This window comes from Fusarium pseudograminearum, chromosome 1 (assembly GCF_000303195.2).
Source record: "Fusarium pseudograminearum CS3096 chromosome 1, whole genome shotgun sequence".
In the NCBI taxonomy this organism is placed as follows: Eukaryota; Fungi; Ascomycota; class Sordariomycetes; order Hypocreales; family Nectriaceae; genus Fusarium; species Fusarium pseudograminearum.
The window spans coordinates 3,042,906-3,069,875 of record NC_031951.1 but is presented as its reverse complement, the minus strand read 5'-3'; the positions used below and the strand labels follow the sequence as shown (position 1 = coordinate 3,069,875).

Genomic DNA, 26,970 nt, shown 5'->3' with positions numbered 1-26,970 from the left:
TGACGTGGATTTAGAGGGATGACCGTAGTGTAGATAGTCAAAATGTAGGCTTTTGGTCTATATATTAATCCTAAGCATGCCAAGTTTATGTTCTTACGCCCTTATCGCCTTCCGGCCTCTTGCCCAAGCTTCTCCAGAGTAGCCTCGTACTCCTCAACTCGCTTCTCATCCATCTCCTCAATTCTTGTCCTCTCCATCTTCTGACCTCTCTTGATACCTGTGTTCTTGCCGATCTTGTTGTAGAACCAACTCTCGTCATCTCCAACAAGTGTCCATGCGCTTCCTGACTTGCCAGCACGTGCTGTACGGCCAACTCTGTGCACATAACCTGCCACGCTGGCGGGCATGTCGTAGTTGATGACGTGGTCGAGGTTGGGAAGATCAATACCACGTGAAACGAGGTCGGAGGCAACGAGGAGACGAATGGGTGATGAGGGTGTTGAGAAAGCTCGGAGGGTCTTGCGACGGATGTGTGTTGGTGTTGTTGATGTGAGGGTGCCGATATGAGATTCCAGCGAAGGATCCAAGAGGGCGAGCAGTCGTGATAGACGTAATGCGGCCTCGTTGGACTTTGTGAAGATGAGGGAAGAGGGGATGTGGGACTTGAGTGATCGACCTGAAGCCTTTGGCTTAGCCTCAGACTCTGACTCCGAATCCGAGTCGGAGCTTGTGTCTGAAGTTGCGTCAGAGTCAGAGTCGGAATCGGATTCTGAGCTGGAGCTCGAGTCAGAGCTGGTATCTGAATCTGCAGCCTCATCAGGCTTGGAAGCTTCCTGATCCTTGCTGGGGCTAGCCATGAGCATGTCCTGGCTGCGGAGAAGGTCGAGCAAGTAGAGCGGCTTAAGACCCGTGTCGTGAACTCGGATAGAGTGTTCCTTCAGCTGTGCGGGCAGAGAATGCTCAGCAATCTGGACATCACCGTCGCTCTCCAAAACGATCATCTGTGGCCTGTGCAGACCCAGCTGGTTGAGAAGACTCAAGTCTCTGGTAAGTGTAGCACTAAGAATGATCTTGCGAACGCCAGAAAAGTTGATGTCTGGGAAATCTCGAGCGGTAGGCTTGCTAACGCGGAACTTCTCCATAACTACATCCAGCCAACCCTGGAAGCTCTGCGCCAGAAGCTTATCGGCTTCATCGACTACTAGCCATCGAACGTAGTCGAGATTGAATCCTGGTGTTTGTTCCATGTGCTCGACGAGTCGACCAGGTGTACAGATCAAGACATCAATCTTGGAGAGGAAGTCAACGACGTAGCCGTTCTTGCTGCTCAACCGAGGGTCTGTATCTTCCAGATCGTCGAGACTATCCGTTGCAGAAAGACCCAACTTCAACTGATTTTGTTGTTGAACCTCGTCTTGCAGCTTCTTGTATGCTTCAGGGTCATATCGAAGCTCTTGCTCCATAAAAGCTTTCTGCTCATCTTCAAAAGACTGACTACCAACGGAAACACCCACACGCACTCTCTTGCGATCACTACCATCGAATGCTCTAGCGCAAAGCTCAAAAGTTTCTTGAGCCTGCTTGACAAGTTCTCGTGTTGGCAGAACGACTAGCGCTCGTAACCTAGTGAGGCATCCTTGGCTGATATCTCGCGTGACAGGCAAAGCATAAGCAAGTGTCTTTCCGGAACCGGTGGCTGCAGAAACACACACGTCGCCGGGTCTGCTTGTGGGGAGCAAGAGAGGAATGGCAGCAGTCTGCACAGCAAACGCATCTCGGAAGCCCTTCTCTTCCAACACACGGCAGGCCTTGGGCAGAATGTCCAGCTCGGAGAATGGGGTTCGGGTATCCTGAGAAACCCGCAGAGGCTTTGCTAACCAAGGGGGAAGAGTCTCGTCGTCGCTTCGCTTCGCGTTGGTGAGTGTGACCACTGGTGCTGGTTGTGGTAGGGGTTCAAGACCATGGAGTTCACCCTGATCCTCTTCGTCCTCCTCACCTGGGCCTATCTCACCAGCTAGCTTGAGGGACTTCTCTAGTCGATCCATAACAGTTTTGTGCCTTTTGTTCTCGTCCTTGTCCTCCTCCTCTATTGGCTCAGGTTCCTTGTGTTTCTTCTTCTTTTCCTTTCGCTTCTCTTTCTTCTGCTCTTCTGCTACTGGATCCTCGGAAGCAGCCTTGGGTTCGTCTGCGGGCTCTGTAGCGTCTTCCATTGGAACATCTTCATCGTTGTCCTCGGCTGCGACCGTGGGGGTGCTGGACTCCTCCTGTTCTTGCTTTTGCTCCTTGTCCTTCTTCTTTTTATCCTTCTTCTCTTTTTTCTTATCCTTCTTCTTCTGCTCCTTTTCCGTTACGGCACTCTCCTCTAAAGCAAGACTCTCTTTTTGCACTTTTTTTGTTTCCTTGGGCTCTTCCCGTTCCACAAGCTTTTGAGACTCGGCTTTTGTTGCAGTCGCCTTCTTAGCTGGCTCGTCTTCGTCATCGTCATCGTCATCATCATCGTTGGCAACCGCAGTTCTTCGCTTGCCTCGTCTGACCCTCTTCTTCTTCTTTGGCGTCTCGTCGCTATCCTTTGGTGTTGGCTCTACTGTCTTTGACTTTTTGCTGTCAGGTTGAGCATAGCTTTGGGCCTCTTCTGTGGTGTCGAACTTCCTCTTGGGAGTCGCTGCGGGCTCATCGTCAAAGTATTGCTTTTGGGGAGCTTGAGGTTGAGGCGGCGCAGGCTTTGCGCTTGGAGGGATGTATCGCGAGTAGCCAAAAGCATTAGCGACAGGCGCGACAGCGGGAGCTGAATTGGATTCGACTTTTGGTGACGGCGCAGGATTGGAAGGGGCGGAATTTGATGTATTCCCGCCCTTTGCGGGAGGAATATATCTGGCGTACATTATTTCGAAGACAATTGCTGGACCAGATTTCGCGATGGAGGGGCCTTAGTCGCTTCAAATTCCCAAATTTTTGGATGGATTGACATCTTATCGGGTTTCTGCCGCTTTACACCGCTAAATTTATCTGCCAGCATACTGGATGCTCAGACACGAGTAGTACTTAGCTTAATCAGACTATATTCTCAGAAAACTAAGTATTTCGCTATAATTGACTTAATTCATGTAAGGTTAAAATACCGTTCGAGCCTATGCCGTATCCATTATTATTTGTTGAATTTTCTAAGCATTTGTTAGGTATATGTGAGACTGCTGCGCAGAACTTAGATACCAAGCGTTGCGCCCTCTTTTCCCGTCTCTCCATCTGGCCAGCTCCACTATCCAACGCTTGCCTTAGTACTTCACCCCTGTTCACTTAGACGTGGTTCAACATGAGAAGACAATTACTATGAATGAGACGCATCTCTACCAAGCACTTTGCCGCCTGTCTTACCTGTCAATCTCAATCAGCAATACTAACAGATACCTCAGCAAGTGCTGATCGACACATCAATCTATTAGTAAAGGGCCGGCGAACCCCCCTTTCTTAACCGCCATCATGACACGCCGCACATACAACATCGCTATGGTTAGCGACTTCTTCTTCCCGCAACCAGGAGGCATCGAATCTCACATCTACCAACTCGCCACAAAGCTCGTTGACCGTGGTCACAAGGTCATCATCATCACACACGCCTACGACGATCGCAAGGGCATCCGCTATCTCACCAACGGCGTCAAAGTCTACCACGTTCCCTTCCTCGTCATCTACCGCGCTGCCACTTTTCCCACTGTCTTCTCATTCTTTCCCATCTTCAGAAACATATGTATTCGTGAGCGCATCGAGATTGTTCATGGCCATGGAAGTCTCAGCAGTCTTTGCCATGAGGCTATCTTGCATGCTCGCACAATGGGCTTGAGAACTGTCTTTACCGATCACTCTCTCTTTGGCTTTGCGGATGCGGGTACCATTCTCACTAACAAACTCATGAAATTCATTCTGAGTGACGTTGATCACAGTATCTGTGTGAGCCATACATGGTAAGTCTTTAATATCTAAGATGCCGACATTCTCTAACTCGTCACAGCAAGGAAAACACAGTGCTTCGTGCATCTCTTGACCCAGTCATGGTCTCCGTCATACCCAACGCTGTTGTCGCTGAGAATTTTCGCCCAAAAGATGTCCCCGCGTTACCTTCACCTTTAGGAACCTCTTTTAACCCTGAAGCACCTCTCTATCCTCCACCACAGCGAATTGGGCCTCGCGACACCATCACTATTGTCGTCATCTCCCGTCTCTTCTACAATAAGGGTACAGATCTCCTAATCGCCTCTATCCCACGCGTGCTTGAGAATCACCCAAACACACGCTTTATCATCGCAGGTTCCGGTCCCAAAGCCATTGATCTTGAACAGATGATCGAAACCAACGTCCTTCAAGACCGTGTCGAGATGCTTGGTCCTATCCGCCACGAAGAAGTTCGCGATGTCATGGTTCGCGGCCACATCTACCTCCACCCTTCTCTTACTGAGGCTTTTGGAACTGTCATTGTTGAGGCCGCCAGCTGTGGTCTCTACGTCGTGTGCACTGCGGTCGGCGGTATCCCTGAAGTTCTTCCTTCGCACATGACAACATTTGCCAAGCCAGAAGAAGACGATGTCGTTCTCGCCACAAGCAAAGCAATCAGCGCAATACGCGCTGGCAAGATCCGGACAGAGAAGTTCCATGAACAGGTCAAAAAGATGTACTCGTGGCAGAACGTCGCCATGCGCACGGAGCGTGTGTATGATGGCATATCAGGAACTATTTCAGAAGATGAGTTCTACGGCGTCGATACTTCCGGCTACGGCAGCCGCATCCGAAATTTCGCTCTCATTGATCGCTTAAAACGCTACTATGGCTGTGGTATCTGGGCTGGCAAGTTGTTTTGTCTTTGCTGTGTCGTGGATTACCTCTTCTTTCTGTTTCTCGAGTGGTGGTTCCCAAGGGACAATATTGACATCTGCCCTGACTGGCCTCGCAAGCGGCCAGCCGATGACGATGCCAGCTCTAAGAAGGGCGCACATAGTAATCGGTCAAGCACATCTCAAGGGGTTACGAAACTGGAATAAACTATTTCTGTTTCTGTCCACGAGGTATGGTGTAATTAAAGGAGCGAGGAGTTTAGGTTTTGGAGGAACATTTTGATACAGTTCACGAAGCGGATAGACAAAGATTATGCGTGTATGACTCTTGCGTTAAATAACGCGAGCCTTGAGTGGTGGGTGGTAATTAACAGTGAGCTAGCTATTCTAGACGCTTGACAGAACAATAAAAACAAGTACAAGCTGCCTGTATTTCCTAGCAGCATATGAAGCTGATATCCATATCAATCCAGGGTGATTAGCCCCTGCCTCCAATGCGACGTCTCTTGGCAGTTCCAATTTCGCGTTCCCCATTATCGTCATCATCGTCACCCGTTTCCTCGGCGGGTGTGGCGACGCTGGCTGGGCGAGCAGACGGTGGAGGAGCGCTACGCTCTTTTTCTGCGCTTCGTAGATCGCCTAGTAGCTTCTCGACCTCTACGAACATGCTGCGAGTGTTTTTCACAACGCCGTTCTCGTCGAGGCGGTAGCCAACTATCTCCTCCTCCTCTTCCTGAGACCGTTTCATAAAGGCTGGTCCGGGACCGCGATCAGGGTCGGCGTTGTACATGATAGCATTGCAGAACATGTGGACCAGTTCGCGTTCGAGTTGAGCGCTGTTTATGATACCTTTAGGCGGGACAAGCTCTTCAGACATTGGCAACCACACATGGGCAGTGCTGGGGTCACCTCCAGGGAGGTTTGCCGCAGCTTGAACAGCCGCTTTATTTCCATGCTTGATAGCAGACCGGATAGATGTTATATCTTGGGGCTGCAACACAATCTGGCGATAGTTGGGCGCGTCCTTCTCGCGAAGTCTAGTAGCAAACATGTTGGCATCACGGTGGCTCGAGATCTGGTCAAGAGCAGATGATGACACCTTTGTAAACCCTCGAGTCCACAGAACCTGGGAAGTCTCAGGGGGCAAGTCAGGAGGTGTGCCTTGTCGCTTTCGTTTTTGAAGGCGCGAAGAGACACTCCCAGGCGTCATAATCTGAGCCCGACCGGGGACACTTTCGTCAGCAGTCGTATCGCCTGTCTCTTCAGTGGGCCGAGGTGTGGCATCCTCATCCTTGATTCTGGGTGCTGTTTCGCTAGCCTGCGTCGCTTGCTCATCGGTGTGAGACATGACAGACTGGCTTCGCCTTGACCGACTGATTGAAGGAGTAGAGCTAACACCTCGAGCTTTCTGAATGGGTCTGGCAGTTCGGCCCCGGGGCTTAGGCGCTGGTTGCTCAAGCTTTGGAACTGCCTTGGGTGCTTTCTTCTTGGGTTTTGGCGTAGACGCAGCAGAACTAGGCAACGTCGCATTCTTAGAAGGTGGGCTGACCGGCTCGAAAGCTGGACTTTGGGGGGCAGCATACACGTGGCCAGGGCCAGGGGTCGATGGAGTCGACTGAGGCGCCCATTTTGTTCCAAATCCTTGAAGAAGGTGCGCTGAGGTCGAAGTAGGGGTGCGTGGCCCGGGTGGTGTCGCAAGTCTCTTCGCTGGAGTATTCAAGACTTGACGAATAATGTTTCCCAAAGCGCCAGGTACCGGCTGCTGGGGAGCATTTTGCGAAGGTTGGTTCTTGCTCTCTGCCTTTGAGGCCTGTGAAGCAGATGAGCCCGCTAGCGACGCATATTGAGGTTGTTGGAGCTGGTATCCCGAGGGCTGGCGCTGCTGAGGCGTTGCAATCGGGCCTGAGCTTCCTACAGGAGGCGAAGCTGGAACAATCGGTCGAACATGCTGAGATTGCCCTTGCGTTGGCTGAACAGGACGAGGATGTGGCACTGGTGTGGTTGAAGATGGCCGAGCCTGGAGCGTCTGGCCTCCAGTCAAGTCTATTGACGATCGTGGTGGCGCTGGTTGCAGTGGTGGTGGTATTTGGCCAGCGTGCTGTGGGGGTGCTAGTCCTGGCTTTACAGGGGTCGGCCGAGGCTTGGACTGTTGTTGCTGAGGAATAGGGACTTGTGGATTTTGCTGAGAATGCTGTGTCTGGGGAGCACGTAGTCGTTGCTGGGGTTGTATGTGAGGCTGTGAACGTTGTTGCTGGTGCTGCGCTTCCTGGCCCTGTTGCTGTGCTTGCTGGCCTTGTTGCTGCGCTTGCTGACCCTGTTGCTGCGCTCGCTGACCCTGTTGCTGCGCTTGCTGACCCTGTTGCTGCGCTCGCTGACCCTGTTGCTGCGTTTGCTGACCCTGTTGCTGCGTTTGCTGGCCCTGTTGCTGGGGTTGAACCTGGGGCGGTTGCGGAGCAACAGGTTGTGGTCGAGGTTGAACCTGAACGTGCTGAGGCGTTTGAGGATGGGACGCAAGCGGTTGAGCTCCAGGCTTTGGCGAGAATTGCGCGGTTGGTTGAGGGTACCATTGCTGCTGTTGCGGCACTTGCTGAGGATATTGTCCGTGGGGTTGTGAGTACTGCTGTTGCTGTGGATGCTGCTGTGCTGGGGGCGGAGCTATTGCCCCTTGAGCAAGAGGCGACTGAAGCTGTCGAGGAGGGGGCGTATGAGTCTGCGGTGGTTGATAAGGCTTCTCCCACTTGAGAGCAGCTCCTTGTGACGCATTTTGAGGAACCGCGGTGCTGTCTTTCGGCTTCGCTGCAGCTTCCGGCCGAGGGGTTAGAGTCTGCTTAGGAGGCTGCGATGCCTGCAGCGGTCGTGGTCCAGTTTGAGGAACTCCTGGGGGAGGTTGAAGCACCGAACCATTAGCATTAGGCGGGTTTGGTGACGGAGAAGGTCGTATCGGCGTTGTTCCAGCGGGCAAGTGGCTGGGCGGTGCAACGCTTGGTTGATTGCTGTGAGGAACAGGAGGTTTCGGTGGGAGCACTGGCGTCTGAGGTGTAATTCCTTTTCGAACAGGAGTCGCTGCACCCGTCGTCGCAGCAGGTGGAGGAGTTGGCCCATTAGACGGAACAGAAGCCTTCTGGTCCCTAGCAGCAAGCACAGGCGTACCGTTCTGACTTGCGGCTCTAGCGCGCCGTTCTCGTGCAGTTCGGTCTAAGAAATGGATATCCTTCTGCAACGCGTCGATCTTTTGTTCATCCTCCCGAATGTGGCCAACGATCTTAGCGCTATATTGCTGCCAGAGGCGCTGCACGAGCGAATGCACCTTTTCGACATTGTCGTACACATCTTTGAATGTCGGTAGCGGAGGGCTCTCGAGTTTTCGTTTTTGAGTATTCGGTGATGCTGCTGGATTGTCGGCTGTATCCTTGTCCGAGTCGCCCCTCAACTCCTCCCCAAACAGTCGTAGAAAAAGATGTTGAAGCGCATCGGGCTTTAATCGTGTGGGATCATAGGTGGCTCCCTCTTTGATGAGTGAGTTCTCCGTTAGCTGTTCAGAGATACGCGCGAAGGCCCCAGGGTCGGCGCCTTGAGTCAATAACGACTGGAATAGGAACAGCGACTCGAGGGGCGTGTATGCGGCTGATTGATTCATGCCCCGCGATCCACCTCGCCAGCTTTCCAGAGGGCCTTCACGTCGTGCAAGTAGATGGACTGGCGCCACGGTCTATATGGTTTGGAAGAAGTCCAGTTAGGCGTCTGTCGCGAAACGAGTATGGCTACGTCATGGCCGGGGTTCTATGGATCAAAAACACGTACAGGCAACCTTAGTCAATGACTCCAAAACCGTCTATGGCGACCTCGAGGCCTTTCATCGGGTGCTGGGCGTCTAAAACCTCTCGTTGCGAAACGCGCTCGATAGTCGGACCAGTGGTGTAGTTAATTTTTGCTCGTATTCGCGATCGTCTGTTGAGATGTCACGTGAGTAGTTTCGCCGAAGATGTTGCGCGGAATTCTGTTGTTGATTTTCGATGATGCAGGGAAGAAAAATCGGGCTGCGTCTCTTCCCAAGCTGTTCCTACGCTAAGTCCTGGCTTAGCACGTGATACCCCTGAAGACCAACACGCTTTTTACAGGCGCGTAAATCGCTCTAAACGGATAGGAATTATTCTTCCGAATCATCTAAACATTTACTATCTCGTTTCTCAAGTTTCACAGATGGAAGGAGGGAAAGTCATTGTTAAGGTGGTCATCGAATCAGACCATTTGATTGGTTGCAAAACGCCGGTTTCGGCCTGTTATAGCGAAATAAATCCCACCATGTAGCAGTAAGACTCCAGACTCCATGGTATCATGTCAGAACTTGTCAGCCGGATACGCTCCGTGCTTGCTCTAGTTCAATAGCCACCCATCCCATCAAATCTATAGCCCATATAACGCCGTTGCCTGCTTAATCTCAAAGCGCAAACAAAAAAAAAAGACTGGGTTTTCAGTAGTAGTACACAAAAGGGAGGAATATGTTATGATGAAAGCGAACTAGAGGACCCATCCACACTACGTTGGGTCTCGTCGTCCTGACTATCTCCATCCTTTTCAGTTGGAGACCTTGGCTGGTAACTAAGACGCAGCTTTTCGTCTAATAATGTGATCAGTCTCTCTGAGTACTGATCTAAAAGGCCACTGAGGGCCGTCTCGTTCATGGCTCTGCTTCGAATAGCCCGGTCACCAAGAGCTGCCGCTGTCATTCGCAACTCCTGGTCTAGTTCAGTCAAGTTCTCTTGACTGATGGGATCTGAAGAGGCGAGCTTCTTCCTATATGACCTCAGCTGACGACAGGTTTGTTCTGTTGCCATATTTAATGAGCCGAAGCCACGCAGGTTTGTCGAGGATGTCTTCTTGCGGACGCCCTGAGAAATAGAAGGCCGTCTCTTGACTTTGGCTTTCGGGGATACAGGAGAAGTAGCCCGTACATCGCCCGAAGGCCGTCGTGACGGCGTATCATCTGCCACCGTGCTGGTAGGGCTAGCTGGAGCTGCTTGTGCAGATGTTCTTACACTGGCAGCGAGGTTGAATCGAGAAGTACGTCGTTGGAGGGTTCGTGGGGGTGATTTCCGACCGGACGCAGGAGACTTTCGACCAGAAGTTGGCGAAGGTCGCTGAAATTCGGCCAGCTCAGCTTTTGACAGAACCCTACGAAGTGGTGGCCGTGCTGAGACTGAATCCTTTGCAGGTGATGGCTCCCTGCTTGTTGTGCCAGGCACGGGATCATCCAGATCCAGACACCAGATCATCATTGTCCCGTCTGATGCAACACTCACGACCTTGCGACTTCCGTCATCGTTTTCGATCAAGCACACACCATTGATGGCTTCGGTGTGACCCCATTCTCTGTCCAAAAAGCCGCCTGTCTGGGCATCGTATAAACGGATAGACTTATCCGTGTTGGAAGTTCCGAGGAGAAAATCTTGATCTTTAGGGAGCCATTGCCCAAAACACAACGAGTCTAGAACAACAGACTCTCCTCGGGTCTCATCTTGGCATTTGAAACACGAAATCTTACGTCCCGTGTTGAGATCAAATTGACAAATCGTCCGGTCTAGCATGGAAACAAATACGGTTCTTTGGCCCATGCCCAAAACCATTGAGCTTGGCGAAGCCTTGAGTGAGATGACCCTCGAGGGGATAGCAGCGATAGAGTCTGGGTCGCCCTCTTTGGTGATGATGTCGTGAATTTGGAGTGTTCGATCAAAGGAGCAGGTCAAAACCTTGTCCTCGGACGGGACCATAACCTGGACGACCTTGGCGGCGAACTCTAGCGTCTGGAAGTGTTCAATTGATCCATCTGCGGTTCGATGAAAGAGTTGTGCAGTTCGATCTCGTCCGCATGATGCCATCAGAAATTTACCATCATTGTCGTACACACTGACAGAACGGCAGTCAGCTGTGTGTGCCTTGATGTCTAATACAGGCTCCTTGGTTGCAATGTCCGTCATTCGCAAGACGCCCATGCGATCAGCAGAAATGAGCAGCTTGCCATCGTTTGTTGTCTGGGCGCACGTGAGCTGATTGACCGCGTCCATCTCATTTTCGGGTTCGGTCATTCCGATAGGCACATCAATTGAGGCCTTGACCTGACCCTCCAGTGTCCAGAAGGTTACATTTCCGCCGACAGTCCATGTGAGAAACGAGGCATCCAAGTGGTTGGGTCGCTGTAGAACCTGGATGCCTGTCACGGGCTGTCCGTGTCCAGGGATAGGAATGCTAGCCATGGCCTTACTATCCTTGCCAGGCACATGGTCTGAGCTCCAGATGTCGATGGACTGCTGCGAGTCGATTGTGACAAAGTTGTCTGCAAGAAATCCCATAGCAAGCTGGCCTTCGGACAGAAAGGTAGTGTCTTTGATGCAGGCTGATGGTGGTTGGGCATCCAACACAGCTTCAACGTCTAGCACCGCAAAATGGCCATGACTGCCGCCGATATATGCGACATTGTCTTTGACTGCAATCGTCGAAATAGAAAAGTCCAAGTTAAGGACCTTTTGCAGCTTCATCTGTTTATCATCTTCCTCCATGATACATACATTGCCCGTTTCTGAGCAAATAATGAGGCTAGAGTTTTTGACAACAGCAGCGCAAGTAAAAGTTTCCTCCAAAAGGGAACCGAGCAGGATGTTACGCCCTGACAAGGTCCTTTGAGAGGGTGGGGTAGATGCTGGTTGTTCGCTGAAGAACTTCTGTTTCGTGGGCGAAAGAGCTGGTCCATCTTCAGGTTTCCACATCTTGACATGGCGAACCCCAAAGGTGACAAGGGAGTTGCCTATCCAGACCATGTCTTTGACGTAGGAAGTGCATCGGTTTTGTTTGAAAAGTCTGGCCCCACCTGTCCGCGGATCAACCTTCCAGATGTAGAGAAATCCATCATTGGCGGCTCCAATAGACGCCAGATACTGCGTGTCCGCGGACCACGCAACACAATTGACACCATAAGTATGCTCGCTAATCGATATCAGAGGGCTGTCGGAAGAGGTATCGTGGAGACTAAACACCAGAACTCGGGGTGAATAGCCAGTCTCGCCCACAGCTAGATATTTCCCATCTCGGCTGAGAGCAAGGCATGTTGCAGCCTTGATCCGTTCACGGCTCGTCCATGTATTGCTGGGAGACTCGTTCCAGTCCGATGACGTATGAGGTGAATTGGGAAATCTTGGACCTGCACGACCACGGCTATCGTTCGCCTTTGGTGTTCCTGAAGGTGTCGAGGGCGTGTTCTGAAAGGTTGCTACAGAGTAAAGAGGGACGGCAGTCGGCCGAGCTCGGTAAAACCGTTGGGAGTGGTTTTCTCCATCGACATCCACCACAACAACAGCACCGCCAGCAATGTATGCAAATGCAGATGAGAGGGTATCGAATCCTGTAGGCGAGGAACAGGTTGTACCAATGACACGCTTGAGGGAGAGCTTTGAAGAATCTTGGGGTCGGCCACGCATTGGCGATCTTGAAGACCTTGAAGGACGGCCTAGGAACGGAGAGTTGGAAGGAGTAAGCTTCATGCGACTGTGAGAAGGAGTCGCAGCCATATTTCTGCCATTGACACTTGGTGACGGATATTCGCTGAGTTATGTACCGTCGAGAAAGTCGACTACTATGGTGAGGCGTTAAGAAGTAATGCCAAGTCTCAGAAACCCTCCAGGCACGAATGAAGACCCAAAAGAAGAACAGGGAATACTGCAAGTAAACAAATGAAGGAATGAACAACCAATGCCTATCGCCCACGATCGAATATGCGAAGAATATGCAGAGTTATGAGCAAAAGAGAAGTCGGATGATGCTGTACAGCGAAGAGTGGGTGGTGGGCGGTGTAAGTCAGGTAGCTGCTGCGGGCCAGCGGGGACTGCAAAAGCTATGAGATGCAAAAGGCAAGCAAAAGTTTGAAGCTGTAAAAAAGCTGCGGGGAGGGGCGTTAGTTGCTTCAGTGGAGAGAATAGAGAGAGGTTGGAAGAGTTTAGTTTACGAGAACCAAACTCTTGCACTTGCACTTTGCACTTACAATGACTAGGTTGGTGCTATCTAAATTTGGTTAATGAGCGACAGGAGACATGGAGGAATAACGAAACGTCCCAACCTACGGAAGCGGTTGGCGATGAGGGAAAAAGAAGAAAAAGAAGGTTCACACCAATCTGTGGGATGGAATGTCGATGACTCTCTGGTGACTTAGCCTAACCCCAGGCCATTCCCTTCCCGTCAATAGTCGAGAAAAAGAGCCCCAAGTCCAACTCCAAAGAGTCCAAAAGTCTTGGTCCCTCCTAGATAGGCGCTCGAGTGTCTTGTTTACATGGGCCCTTGTTCATGGTTGCCCAGGGCCCCTGTTCCATCCTTTGATGAGAGCCAAGGGCCCTGACGTCTATCCTGGTGGGTAACAGAAAAGTTGACCTCTAAGCTTGATGCTACAAAAATAAATAGCCTAAATGTCTAATCTCAGCAGCACAGGCTGACCTACTAATTTCGTCTCTTGTGGCTCCAACAGCCAATGTTTCTGATACCCCGGGTCATCTCATGTGCTTCTTCTCATGTGGTCTGGGCGAGCTGATTCTTGGGCCGCTTGATCCCTGTCGTCCAGCTCTCCCATCAGTGGCTGTCACCTTGAATCACTTCAGGCCAGGACGGTGATGGATATTGAACCTGGAGTTTTTGTTGGTGACAATGATAAGAGCCCCAGAGCAATCACAGCAGCAATTGGGGTTCACGAATCTCAGTTTTCTATTATGAAAACACACTCTACACTTCTCTTCGTTCTGAAACAACCCAATATGATCTGTGTCTTTCTAAACTCCAATTGTTGTCGAGCCACCAGCCACGATACCCGACCCCATAGACAAGAACAACAACACATCAAAAGCATCCACTTTACCCAAGAGTAAGGTACCTACTACATATATCGACACCGAAACAAAAGTAAACAAAAGAAGCAAACTCTGCTTCAAGAGCCCCATTTTCTAATTGAAGCCCTATCTTCTCCGCTACTACAATGTACTCCATAGCCGTTATCCGCTTGTCTACTAAACTAATCCCGGCGCTTGGTGAAATGAAGATGCTCCCAACACTGTCCCGTCTCTGTTAGTCTTGTACCTCTAGATTTCGGCCACTATTCGCTTGTTTCTATTGTATATGTTAATCGTGATTGCCACATTAATTAGCTCGGGCTGTAAGGTCCTGTGCGCTGGCTTTCGTTAGACCAGCCGATCAGTTAATCCCGGTAATTCAGCAACGTAATCAATCATCTGTGCACGAGCGAGACGAGTCTCCTTTTCAAACCATATCTGTGGAAGCCACCTATGTACTCGACCCCCATGTCCCAAGCAAGACATAAACAAAAATCGACAGCCTCGAATGTTGGGGACGCAATATTGGAGACGCGTTGGCATCAAGCCTTCGCTAAGCACATGGTTTTGCTTAGGCAATGCAATCCTAAAATGCATGAACAACACATAGGACCACAGTTATAATACACATGCATATACGTACATACTCATGTCAATGGCTCGAGCGTCTAAACACGTCTTGTTCGATTATACGTACTCCTCCTCTTTTGAATATCTCCGGTTAACGCCAAACACCCTTTTATAAAACAAGGGCTATCTTTATAGCCCGAGCTGGTTCAAATATCATCATGGTCAAGTATCCAACTCCCTAATCTCGGTGTTTATGGTTCATCCAACTCCCCTTATACTACAAGGCCTTCCTCGGACGCTTCATCTCGTTCAAGACGCTCAAGTCCTGTTCCAACGGCTCCGTAAACTCGCAGGGGTACTGCAATCTCAAAGCTCTCGCATATCAGATTTTCAACGGCCACAAGCACTGTTCCTCCCTTTTCATCTTGTGAGATCTGCTCAAGAAGTGGATGAGGTGCGCGTCTCTCGTTCTCGTCTGGAGAATCGCTTCCTGTAGAAGGCACCACAAACTCGATACGGATCTTCCACTCTAAGCTAACGCCACTAGTTACGAACTCTGGGGTTGCTGTGATTGGAATTGTTGGCTTAAATGTGACCCGCCGTGAGTACATTGTTGCCTCAGAAGATGATGAGTGAACCTTTCGCGTTACTCGATGGATGCTCGACTCGGACCTTATCGCGAGAGACGGGTCTACCTTCTCTGATGTTTCCAGCGTAGTATGCACTGCGTAACATGGGATATCCGCATCTGTAAAATCAATCGCCATTGTCACCACTTCGCCCAGTCGGTAGGCAGGCCTCGTAAGCATTACCACGCCAACTCTCTGCCCATTGCGGGCAATTTCGAAACGGTTTGGGCTCTGTTGCCCACCAGAAGTCATATTGCTTCGCATAATTGCCATATGGATGGCTTCGTGCGCAGTACTGGCTTCCTCGTATGTTGATGGTCTCCTAGAGTTACCGGCACCTGGAGAAAGCAAGATACTACCACTTTCATCTCTTGGTCGATGAGCCAGGTCATCCACATAAAGCAAAAAGTCATTCAACGCTGATTGCTGTCCTTTCGTCCCGTCACCATTGGTCTTTAGTGCCTTATCACTGACCTTATCACTGCTTGGCGGACTGTTGACTTGCGCGAGATCCTGTAGTAGGATGTAAGGGTTCATCAGATCATGCCCCAAAATCTCACCGTGACTGTTAACACTTCCCAGAACTCGGAAAGGTACCTCGACGGATTTGACTTGTTGCTCCTTGGTGCCGCCGGCCCTTTGAGTGCCGATGACGAGGCTATAGGAAATTTTGACAGCTTTTCCACGGTGGGAAGGAGGAAGACCCTTTGGTAGTCGAAATGAGTACTCGAATACGCGACACTCTCCAGGGGCCAGTTGCAGATCGACGAATAGAATAGACTGTGGTGTCGTCAAGAGAGGCACAGATTTGGAGTTCGCAACGCCACGCATCTCCTTGATCGTACTGAGCTCCCCTCCACCCAGAAAGTCGCCGAGTGAACTGCTGAGGCGACCCCACCCGAATCCTCCCAGTAGACTACTATCGCGTTTGGACTCAAGTCCAACAACACCGCCTCCCTGTCCGACAATGCCCTTCTTTTTAACTTGATCGAATTGTCCAAGACTGACTAATGAGCCGTCCAGCGAGAAAGAGCCATGTAACTGAGCATAACCCATCATGAGAGATTCTGGTGCTCTCATTTGCGGCGCAGGCATACCAAGGCTTCGCCGGAGTGGTCGTGCATGCCCACGATTAGGCGGTTGTGTCACGTACTCCGAAACCAGCGTTTCTGACGAATTGTTGCTGACTGAATAAAATTCTCCGCTACTCCTCGGCGTTCCTCCTAGGATTCCGCTACTTGCCAAAATCCGGGCTGCAGGGGCAGGGGCAGCTTGTTCGTTGATAGTAGGAACGCCATCCTTCAGACGAACTGCCAATCCGCTCGAATCAACTGCAGCATTCCTAGGGCTGAGCATGTTTTCGTTCGTTGATCTTCTAGATAACGTTGGGCGTGGCTCTCGAGTAGGCGAAGGCGCGGCAGGAAAGCGGAATTCCGGCATTGGGTTTTCTGAGGGCGATCCCAGCGGGGATGCTCGTCGAATGGGTGTCTGAGAGTTTGTCGGCGAACGAGATATTCGTCCGAATCGGTCAGGTGGAGGATATGAAGCGTGAAATAATGGGGAACTCGAAAGACGGTGTGGGGAGAAAGAGGCTATCACTAATTAGCTAGTAGTCAAGGGAGAACAAGACAAGAGTAATCTACCGGAATGAGGCCCAGTCGGAAGTTGGCCCTGTGATCGAGGAAGGATCTGTAAACTTGAAGCGCGCCCGTGACCGCGATGCGGTCTTTGAGGTCTTGTTGGAAGATCATTGCGCTGTGTGTGGTCCTCTACAGTATTATTTGATCCGATCGAGACAATGGAAACGGAACGTTTGTGAGAGTGGCTTAAACGGCGATCGCCTGTAATTGGTGATGAGGGCCATTGGACTGAGCCTGTTCGGCTATGCGATTGAGATGCAGGAACGCTCAATGAAAGAGCAGAGCGACGGTGTCCTCTGCCTGACGATGCTGACGGCGGAGGGGTCAAGCCTTGGTTTGACCTGGGACGGGTATGCAAGGGTGAGGCCAGTCGACTTCGTTCCGATTGTTGCGGTGGTGGTTTCGCCTGGCCTGGTGTAGGCGCTACGTTCTTAAAAGTAATCGTACATTTGACTTCCTCGCCGGCGAAGACAGTCTGATCATGCCAGCGTATGAAGACGCGGATGTTGCTCGGTGCTTCGGGAGCCATTGCGGGAAAGGGAGGCCGCTCAGCGACGAGCGCGTGGATTGAGGCGACTATTGGATGGCAGATGCAGCATTTCTACACGACGGCATGTTCGAGACAGAGGCGACGGGGAGATTAGAGAGCGTTGAGGATACGATGCTGATGTAAAAGTGAGGAACTAGTTGAGCTATCGAGGGAGGAGTCAAGAAGCAACGTCATGGGTATTCCGCGAAAGGAGATGGAGGAGGTTCACGTTGGCGTCTTGGCGGGGAGCTGTCTAAGCCAATCACTGCTTACGATGCAGGTACAAGCTTACACTGCGACGGAGCCTCGGCCAACAAGCTCCACGGGCAAGCAACCAACAACACTAACAGAAGACAAAAGCAAATACGAATGCGTCAAACTTGTCTTGGTACTAGATATACCATGTGCTATAGTAAGTATATCAACGCGACTTTATCCTGATTCCAAGATTGATACTACGTATGTTTATCTCCACAAAAGCTGCGCATGTTTTGTTCGTCTATGCGCCGGGATAGCAAAAATCTAACTCTAGCAGTACAAAACAGACCAATTCCATCACTTTATCATAGCTTAGACCAGCTCTTAGATACGGCTTACATCCGAACATACCTACTTCACGTGTTCTGTATTGGCTTTTACATACATCGACATGCAGAGTTCTCGCCACTAAAGGATATCAGCTACACAGTCTCATAGACTGTTGCGGACCATGTGTGTGACGAGTGAGGTACAAAGCCAAACCTTTTCTGCCGGCTCCATGTCACGATATCGCCGGTTATCATTAACATCAGGACGCAAAATTAGTTTGAGCGAACCGTAAGCTCAAGCCAAATTGATGAATTAAAACGCTAATGATATGCACTAACTGGCAAACTCCAGTGCCCAGGCTTCTGAAACCATGATCACTCATCAAGAGACGGCTCCATAATACCGTATGCAACTTGCCTAAAGGACAAAGTTTGGTTACCTCTTTATGGCGCCTTAGACCCGTTCTTGGGCTATTTGGTTTCTGTATTTCAAGAGTCTCAAGTTCCCCTAGACCGCTTAATGCTCTACGATGCTATGGAAGCGCAGCTTGTTGTCCCATCCAGAGCAGTCATTACAGTTAGCCATGGAGAGTAAACCATGGTCAAATGTTTCATACCAGGAGATAATGGTCTCTATGGCCTGAAATATGTGCTCCGTCATATTCTTCATCTCTGCGAGGTCCCGTAACAAGGATTCGATGCATTGATAAGTCGACAAACAGGTAGGCGGCACAGGAGGATTGTCGGCTGATGGTAGGACATGGGCTCTGGTGGATGTAGAAAAGTAAAGAAGCAAGTGATAGCAGAGTTGTCAGAAAGAAAGATATAATGTTAAACAGGTTGCTATCGGGTGCAAGAAGGAAAGGCTAGGGGAACGAACGGATTTAGTTAGGTATTTACGCACCTCTCGTCAGGATAACATTCTCACACCTATCATAAGTCAACCTCACATCTTCACTATCCCATTGTGGCCTTTTCCTATTGATCTCTGCAAGTCACAGTAAGAAGGTGTCGATTGTCGAATACTCGTCTTTCACTTGCTTAATAGCAAGGCTAGCAATTGAACTTGTCATAAGAAATACTTTAATCAAATTAAATATGACCCCATAGCGAGCCTTCTGGGTAATCAGGTCTCTGTTAAGTAGGAGAAGACTTTGAGTGATGCCATAACCATATGCGTCTTTCGAGGTAGAGGACGACTGTCTCCTATTTGTAGTTCAGGGTGGTATCGCAGAAAATAGGCTGGCCACAGTGACAAAATTGTCAGGAGTTTGAAACATAGCTTTGACAGCCTGTTCTACAAGGATAGAGAGTATCCTCCTTTTAAGACAGTGAGGTTAGAATGGTCCTGGATCGTATATAACCATGCTGACGATGGGTTACCACGTCGGGCAGAGCTTCGAGCACTGCGTCGGTAAGTCGTTGGTCTGATAAGAGGCTGTCGAGATTGACAAGAGTAGGCGCAAGAGCAGGAGCAAGAGTATGACGCCCAGCAGTAATAGTAGAGCGATCGCGCCGGTGACTATCATTATCCTGGTCAAGGCAAGAGGACCTGAAGCGAGAGCAAGAGCGATCTTCAGTAAGATCAATCACCAGTTGACGCGTGTAAATCCTACAGTCATGACTCCAAGAATCTAGCTTGGGCCTCTTCAATAGCCATGAAGCAGTTGTCCAACTGATCTTGCTTCTCCTCTCCCTTGTCCAGGCACTTGGTCGTCTTAGCTTTCATATAAATGAAGCGTGTAAGAGCGAATTTAACGTCGCCCTGACCCTGGTAGATGTATCGCTCTTCGGAGTAAATGGTATCTTCACAATCCTGGCCACGATCTACGAACGTTTTAGTATAACTATATCTGGCAGATGCGACAGTACAAGCCCACTATTTCCATGTGGGAGAGGGGATGGCGTCTGAACTCAGATGAATCATCGGCAGTGTTGGGCGGAAAGGCGAGAGGAAATGTTGTAAAATTGAGAGATTACTGCATTTACTGTCGATGAGAGCAAAGAGCGGAGTATCAGACGGAGGAAATTATTAATACAGAAGTCAACTAGGAAGAAGATACTTGTTGATGTGCTGAATAACAGGGCCAGAGAATAACTCTTGTGTTTAGAAAAAGAGAAGATGGTATAACTAAGTTTAAGTTATGAAGAATCGGAGGGCGATTCATAATAGTATCCAGGCTGTGAATATCACCTCACTAGGGGTTGCGCCCAGTTTGCCTTTATTGTCAGTATAAGCTTCTGCCTATGAGGCATCAAAGGAAAGTACAAACACATAAAGATTGGGGCATCAGGGTTGTCTAACTCTTGTGATCAGTAAGCGGTGGCAGCGCAGTGTCGGTGACTGTCAATTGTCCGTTTGACTAAAACTACTTAGGTACCGCTAGAACCAGACTTTTGCGTTGAAGCATTATCCAAGACTTGAAAGTGGGAGGAGAGCAAGTATCTCACGCAGTTTTTATAAAGCTGATGGGCTCTTAGAGTTGTATAGCAAACATGGAGGAACCCTCCCGTTATTGATGTATACATATCATGTTATATGATGATTGGGAGGGGATTCCTGCGTACGGGCAGCTAGAGAAATCAGTAAATACATGCAAACAAGGGCATCAGGCATCCAACACATATTCGACCGCAAGTGTGATATTTTCAAGCTCCGATTCTGATAGTGATTAGCCCCTTGACGATAGTGAATAACTTAACTTTAGAAACGAGGCCATGAACTATTGCTGCGCGACGGCAGCCCGTATCGTCTTAAGCTGAGGGTCACGAGAAAGGTATTGCTCCGTTCGAATTTGGATGCATTGAGTTCGATAATGGCCCAATCTCTGATGTGTTACTGGTATCTTCTGATTGGCTCAGTTAAACTCCAGGCAAGCAGCTCAAGGATCCTTCTGGAACCTAGAAGCAGGTACCAAACTCAAAGTTACCTTCCAAAGGCGAGGATGGAAGCAAGAGAGCCTGGAGTGGGGCCCCCAATGGTTCATGCCCACCAAGAAAAATCTCCGCACAACTGAACGCCCAAAAACAAAAGCTACCCCGGCATCTCAGTTCCTCCACCTTGACATCCTCCACCTCCTCCACTCAAACCTACCCACCTACCTACCTCCCTCACACCCTTTGCATTTTCAGACGTGCTTCTTCAAGTCCCCCAAAGTCCATAACTGGGTAGCTTTATCGGACCAACATGGTGTTGCGATAGATAGCGGTAAGTCATTTCCGTTCTCTATTTTTCTTTGGTTTTGCTCATATCTTGTCGAACTAGTTTCCAAGCTGTCGCACGGAAGCTGGAAAGCAAAGCACAGCGTCTTCGTTCACGCCTGCAGCACTTGTCTCAGATGATTTCTCACTGTCAAATCTTGGATCAAGGAAATGTTCGCGCAGTATTTTCTCCAGTTCGAAGGTGTTGTGTTATCCACAACAACTGCTGCTGCGAAATTCCAGTTCTGTTCTCACTTCGACATCGAGCCAGTCGTCTTGGAAATCGGGAGGTAGGATGGTCCAACCTCAGCAAGTCACAACAATAAGGTTACTCTAATGCTACTGCGCGACCGTTTCGCACGGTCATGTCGTCTGCAATGAGTTGTTCCCGCTCGTGTTGATCGAAAAAGCCCCCACAATGCGAGAACTGGCAACTGTCCTTCCCATTGCGCTGTTTAATTCCAAGGGCTGGGCCATCGCCGACCATATCAGCCAACGAACTCCATTTCTCATGCTCTCAGTTCTCAGCTCGGCCTCGGACAGGAACACTCCACTCAGAACGCGGAAGCCGAGCCAAGTGATCTGCCAGATCAATTCATACTTGAAGCTACCCTCAGCGCATTTCTATCGACATTCAAGTCATATTAGGTTTCTCGCGACCTATTGCAAAGAGCGTGGCTGAACAAAAATCAACATCAAAAAGGTTTCTCGCGACCTACTACAAAGAGCGTGGCTGAACCAAAATCAACATCAAAAAGGTTTATCGTGACCTATTACAAAGAGCGAGAAGGTTTATCGCGACCTACTACAAAGAGCGAGGCTGAACAAAAATCAAATTACCCAATCCTGTCTACCAGTAAGTCTCCCACCTGCACAAACCCCTTGAAAAAGAGACTGACGCCAAAAAGCTACCCCTCATGTCTCCAATTCAACCTGTCATACCCGGAAATAACGATGGGTCATCTAAGTGGAGCACCCATCAACACTAAAAGACAGTGTTCCTGAGACGCAGGTACTCCCCACTCAAATGAACGCGCCGCTTTTCGGTCCAGGTACAAGACGCGTGAAAAAACAAGAAGCGTGGACCAACGCAACGTCATAATTCGGCAGTCGTCAATTTACCTTGCAGTTAACGAACCTTCGAGACTCTCTGCCGTACAGAGTACAAATACTTTATTTCTGCAGAAATGTCGGGCTGGAGTTGGTCGCCCAAGCAGGTAATGCTACAAATGAATCAATCCAATTGGAACTATCAACCGCAGCCTGGTATTCCGCCTCAGGGCCTTTCCAGCATGTCTGCTCCCAATCTATCCCATCCTCCTCTCCCCTTTTCGGCTCCAACTCCAGCTACTCCTAGCTATGCAACTGGTCATGGGAACTTTGCTCAACCGCCACCCGTGTATAATAACCCGGCACCTCCTCCTGTTCCTGGCAGCGGCCTACCTCCTGCTTCAGCTTCACCACCCGTCTATTATAACCCAGCACCACCCTTTGTACCACATTCACCCGGATACCAAACATCAGGCGGGCCTCCTCCTCCTCTAACAACCTCCGCTGCTATGTCGTCCCCTGCGCATGCTCCCGTTCAGGCTCCTGCGCCACCTGCACCAGCTACCAAGTCCAGAAAGCGCAAGTCTGATGTTTCCCCTGACAATACCAAAGAGGACCTCTTCCCATCCGATGTGCCGGAAATTGACAGTGAAGATGAGCGTCTCGAAAGTCTAGGCTCGGACACTTGCAACACCATTCGCCGCAAAATTCGTACCTGGATTGAATCAGGTGCCCAGAAAGTCGGCGAGTTCCAGAAGACCATTGGTGTCAGCAGCAGGTCTTACAACAGCTTCATGAACCGAACTGGTACCTGGGATGGTGAACAGACTGACACATTTGTCAAAGCTCATCACTTCTTCAAGAGACGTGAGCTTCAAGGACTGCCCCTCAAGGCGAACAAACCCAAGAAGCCGAAAACGGCTGCTGCTTCAAAGGTCATCGACAAACTTCTTGATGTGAGCAGTGTTGATCCCCTTCCAGGCGAGGCCCAGGGTACAGTTGCCGTTTACGATACTTGCAACGAGATTCGTAAGAAGATCCGCGCTCTTCTAGCCAAAGAGGGTATGACGCAAGCGGCTTTCATCCGAGCCCTTAACAAGAACCTCCCGGAGGATGGACAGAAAGTGTCCCCGGCCAACCTGCGATACTTTATGGGCTGCAAAGATGTTCGCGGTGGTAATACCAACATCGCATTCTACGCGGCCTACATCTTCTTCGAAAAAAGGCGCATTCAGGATGAAAAACCGAAGTCAAAGTTCCGTGAAGAGATGGAGAAGGCTTGGGGGCCCAAGGGCTTCGATATCGAGCATGGAGGCAACCAGCAGTACACCTGTTATGCTAGTGAGAGACCAGTGATAGATAAGTATGGCAAAATCGATTTTGTTGACGCGCGAGCGTTCAGATAAACAGTAGGGCACTGCAAAGGATGTTGTTAAGTGCGGAATTTTCTATATTTCTCGATGCCACCTTGATTCGAATTTGTTGGCATGTCGTTTGGGATAAGTATTGCAGAAGGAAGGGTTGAAACAGAAGAACAGGGATGTGTTGTACAGTAGTATTCAGGTCTGGTCTAGGTTGTTTAAACAAAGGGAAGCTTTCCTCTCATTGAGTATCCACACCTCTCCGAGTGTAAAATACCGGCAGTGTAATCGATGTTCGAGTTGGTTCCCATCAAGAGCCATGGAATCGTGAGGGGCATAAACTAAAAAACAGCAGTGTATCCGTGGGTACTAAAGGTGCCGTGCATGCTTTTGCGAGGGAACGCTGCAGTAGCATTCGACAGAGCAATGATGCAGTCGACTCCAGTATTGAACCAAATTTATATCTTCATCTCTTGAAGCTCCTACTTAGTACTGGGCTACAATATCTCAATCCAGATTGAGAATGCCAGTTGCGCAAGAGTCTAAGCTCTTCTTGTCTGTGTGTTCCTCTTCTCTCAGACCACCTCGTGGGCCCAACGCTTCATCTGAAGATCAAGTCGTTGATGTAGCTATAGACCGCGGGGTAACTGTCCTGGCCGGCCTGGGATACTCGTCACAGCACTGTCCTGGGCCATCTGCACGTCGATCATTTTAGGACGTAGCAACCGGAGAATTGAACTGGAGGGCGATCGTTCCTGGCAACATTGCCTCCAATTCTATTAACAAATATCTCCTTCACTTTAACAACCTTCTTCAAAATAACCGTCTGATGCCCTTTCAAGTTAATTAGTCCATCTGTAAGCCATCTCTCAACTGAAGAAAGCATGTGCAGCTCAATACAAGACGCCGGTGAGTGGACCCGCTGATAACCGCATGATGCTCCACATTCTCCGCTCCTACCGTTCTCTGGGGAATTAATGGGCCGTTGTGAGTTGGAAAGCATCAGGAGCAAGATATCACCAGCAGTTGGCCCCGTCTAAGTGAGTTGAGTTTGGGAGCAGTGTGGGTCTATGGAGCCATCTACAACGGTCTCATATTTTGGCTTGGTATCCCCTCGTACTCCATACTTCTAGGGCCAGTAAGACTTCCAGCGCGGGTTGATAGGAAATACACTTCCGGGGTGGAGTTCTACTGCACCTTTTTTCAAATACGGACATAACCCTCGTGCTTGATACCTAACCACAAGAAATATGAGAAACTCAAATTATACTCGAACAAAGCAAATATTATTAACATAGTACTGCTGAGTCGTGTTTGAGTTATGCTACGTCGTTGTTGGTACTGGCCAACTCCTTCAACGAGGTTTGTGTAAACTGATGATTCGTTGTTGTATATCCACCAATGTGTGAAGCACTCATATTGGGCCACGTTTCTCAAGAGGGTAACACTCTGACCTGATTGTATTGCGAGTCATCAACAACTCATACCGAACAACAAGACAAGATTATGAAGTTGCGTGTTGTCTAACGAACAAAGTCGTTGTATTGTCTCATGTTACCCACTTCCACGACAGCGACCTGGTTGACTGGTCTTGGCTTTGAGCTAGACTGAGTTCTGTATTTCATCGCTATGGTTGGGCATGCAGAACACTTTGAAACGGTGGTCTGCTATGCAATATCGGGCATAATGCTCCAATCGACAGACCAATGAAGCACTCCTGGTCGACATCGAATAAGAGACTTACCAGCTTCAGTAGAACAAATCATCAACAATTATTCACTTATGAGAATCCAACCCTGTACAGATGATATTCTCGTCTAGATACCCGACCTCGGGTAGACCATCGGACTACTAAATCCCGGGTTCCGGCGCGGAGATCGGATGGTCCGTGCACGAAAGATTCACATTAACGAGGTTGGGTATCAGAAGCCTTTGAAGTTCTCCACCGCATGAAGGTCACCGTCATATGAGCAGAGCCTCCAGTAGCAATCTTTTCTCTCTCATCAAACCACCACAATGTCGATAGATCCTCAGCAGCTGTTGGATCAGGTAGGTACTATGGCTCTTTGCTTCAGGCCATCTTGCTTACTATCGTGTAGCTCTCAACCCAGGCCCGCCGGTACTCCGACATTGCCGCCGAGTTCATCGATAAGAATGTCGACCGCGCTGCCGTCGTCGTTAGAGAAACCCTCTCCACGTCGGAATGGGTGCCAGAGTCAGTGAGGCCGAGTCCTCCTGTCAAGGAAGTGGTGGCGGTAGTGTCTCTGTCTCGCTTTGAGAGACTGCAGACCTGGATTGCGGAGCATAAAATTTTGACCGGCGTTATCGTCCTGACCTGCGGTACCGTCGTTTACAAGGGATACTATGAGGGCCGTTCCATGAGAAAGACAAGGCGTGCGAGAAGAGCGAGAAACGGCGGTCGCACTGATGTCGTTGTTATCGCTGGTTCCCCAACTCTCCCCTTGACAAGATCCTTGTCTTTGGACATGGAGAGACGAGGATTCATCGTCTTTATCGTCTGCAACGCTGCTGAGGACGAGTCCATGGTCCAGGCTATGAAACGAGCTGATATCCGACCTCTAAGCATTGATACCACCGACGTGAGTTTGTCTTGGATGGATGGTCATAGCGTGATTATACTGACATTCCTAGCCTCCTCATGCTGGCTCTGCCATTGAGCGCTTTGCCCATTTCCTACAGTCACCTCAAGCTCCCGGACCTGGGATGAAGTCTAACCAGCTCACTCTCAAGTCCGTTATCCTGATTCCGAGCCTCCATTACCAGACATCTCCCATTGCGACAATCCCACCTTCAAACTTTGCCGACCTCTTCAATACCCACCTACTCCAGCCTATCCTCACGATCCAAGCTTTCCTCCCACTACTCACATCCCGCTTGAACCCCATTGGAGAAAAATGGATTCCCCCCAAGGTCCTGGTCTTTACCCCCTCCATCATCTCGTCAATCAACCCGCCTTTCCATGCACCTGAGGCGACTGTGTGCTCGGCCTTGTCCGCTTTTACCGAAGTCCTCACCGCCGAACTTAGACCCCTCGACATCCCAGTGACCCACATGCAACTTGGCACATTCGACTTCTCTAGCTTCGTCCCTACCCGAGGCGGACCTAACCAAGGTCTTGTTATGCCTGCAGGAAACCCCGAATCTCCTCTCGTCTGGCCTGAGGGTGCTCGACATGTCTACGCCAGAAACTTTGTCGCCCAGACCAGCTCTGCCATCTCTGGAGGCCGTATCCGCGGACTCAAGGGAAGCTCGCTCCGACGTCTTCACAACTCTGTCTTTGACGTGATTGATGGCGATATCGTTGCCGACACTGTCCGAGTCGGTCTCGGCGCCAGCGTCTATGGCTTTGTCGGCCGATGGGCTCCTCGTAGTCTCGTTTCCTGGATGATGGGCATCCGTCGGGTTGATGAGCTTTCCACATGGAAGACAAGCGCCTTTGAAGGTTCAGAAAGCAGTGACGACGAGGACGATGAGAGCGAGAAGGGTGAAGACGGAACATCAAGCGAGTTCATCGCTGTCTCAGACGACAACGTCTGGCACGCAGACACTGGGGCTGTCTGGTCTCACAAGGCACCTGAAGCATCATAAACGATGACATGGAAAATCATGCTGACCATGCAATGTACACTGGGTCCGCATGATACGCATTATGATGGGATACGTAAAAAGATTCGATATTGTTACATATAGACGCCGTCACGACTCCAACTCTTGATGATTTTATGTTATGGCTGTTGGAAAAATACAGATCCAATTGTTTTGATTTTGACCAACTGCTTTCGACCATTGCTTTGATGATTTGCGCCTGGGATAACTAC

The 26,970-nt window shown here is 49.9% G+C and overlaps 7 protein-coding genes across 7 annotated transcripts, besides 4 other annotated features; 3 read left to right on the top strand and 4 right to left on the bottom strand.

The window, feature by feature from the left end:
• Positions 1–101: 101 nt before the first annotated feature.
• On the bottom strand, positions 102–2,822 carry FPSE_01453 (uncharacterized protein; the record flags this gene model as incomplete). The annotated part of the gene is made up of 1 exon (XM_009254573.1): positions 102–2,822. The coding sequence occupies one exon, from the start codon at positions 2,820–2,822 to the stop codon at positions 102–104; it is 2,721 nt and encodes a 906-aa protein (XP_009252848.1).
• Positions 2,041–2,097: a repeat region.
• Positions 2,208–2,282: a repeat region.
• Positions 2,407–2,440: a microsatellite.
• Positions 2,823–3,417: 595 nt separating the features above from the next.
• FPSE_01452 (uncharacterized protein) lies at positions 3,418–4,970 on the top strand (the record flags this gene model as incomplete). The annotated part of the gene is made up of 2 exons (XM_009254572.1): positions 3,418–3,899; positions 3,947–4,970. The coding sequence occupies 2 exons, from the start codon at positions 3,418–3,420 to the stop codon at positions 4,968–4,970; spliced, it is 1,506 nt and encodes a 501-aa protein (XP_009252847.1).
• Positions 4,971–5,241: 271 nt separating this feature from the next.
• On the bottom strand, positions 5,242–8,400 carry FPSE_01451 (uncharacterized protein; the record flags this gene model as incomplete). The annotated part of the gene is made up of 1 exon (XM_009254571.1): positions 5,242–8,400. One exon carries the CDS (start codon positions 8,398–8,400, stop codon positions 5,242–5,244), a length of 3,159 nt encoding a protein of 1,052 aa, XP_009252846.1.
• Positions 7,013–7,191: a microsatellite.
• An 865-nt stretch (positions 8,401–9,265) lies between the features above and the next one.
• Positions 9,266–12,322, bottom strand: FPSE_01450 (uncharacterized protein; the record flags this gene model as incomplete). Its single annotated transcript, XM_009254570.1, has 1 exon — positions 9,266–12,322. One exon carries the CDS (start codon positions 12,320–12,322, stop codon positions 9,266–9,268), a length of 3,057 nt encoding a protein of 1,018 aa, XP_009252845.1.
• A 2,144-nt stretch (positions 12,323–14,466) lies between these two features.
• FPSE_01449 (uncharacterized protein) lies at positions 14,467–16,992 on the bottom strand (the record flags this gene model as incomplete). The annotated part of the gene is made up of 2 exons (XM_009254569.1): positions 14,467–16,415; positions 16,467–16,992. 2 exons carry the CDS (start codon positions 16,990–16,992, stop codon positions 14,467–14,469), a joined length of 2,475 nt encoding a protein of 824 aa, XP_009252844.1.
• A 4,915-nt stretch (positions 16,993–21,907) lies between these two features.
• FPSE_01448 (uncharacterized protein) lies at positions 21,908–23,176 on the top strand (the record flags this gene model as incomplete). The annotated part of the gene is made up of 1 exon (XM_009254568.1): positions 21,908–23,176. One exon carries the CDS (start codon positions 21,908–21,910, stop codon positions 23,174–23,176), a length of 1,269 nt encoding a protein of 422 aa, XP_009252843.1.
• A 1,971-nt stretch (positions 23,177–25,147) lies between these two features.
• FPSE_01447 (uncharacterized protein) lies at positions 25,148–26,740 on the top strand (the record flags this gene model as incomplete). The annotated part of the gene is made up of 3 exons (XM_009254567.1): positions 25,148–25,180; positions 25,231–25,731; positions 25,784–26,740. The coding sequence occupies 3 exons, from the start codon at positions 25,148–25,150 to the stop codon at positions 26,738–26,740; spliced, it is 1,491 nt and encodes a 496-aa protein (XP_009252842.1).
• Between the last annotated feature and the right edge of the window lie 230 nt (positions 26,741–26,970).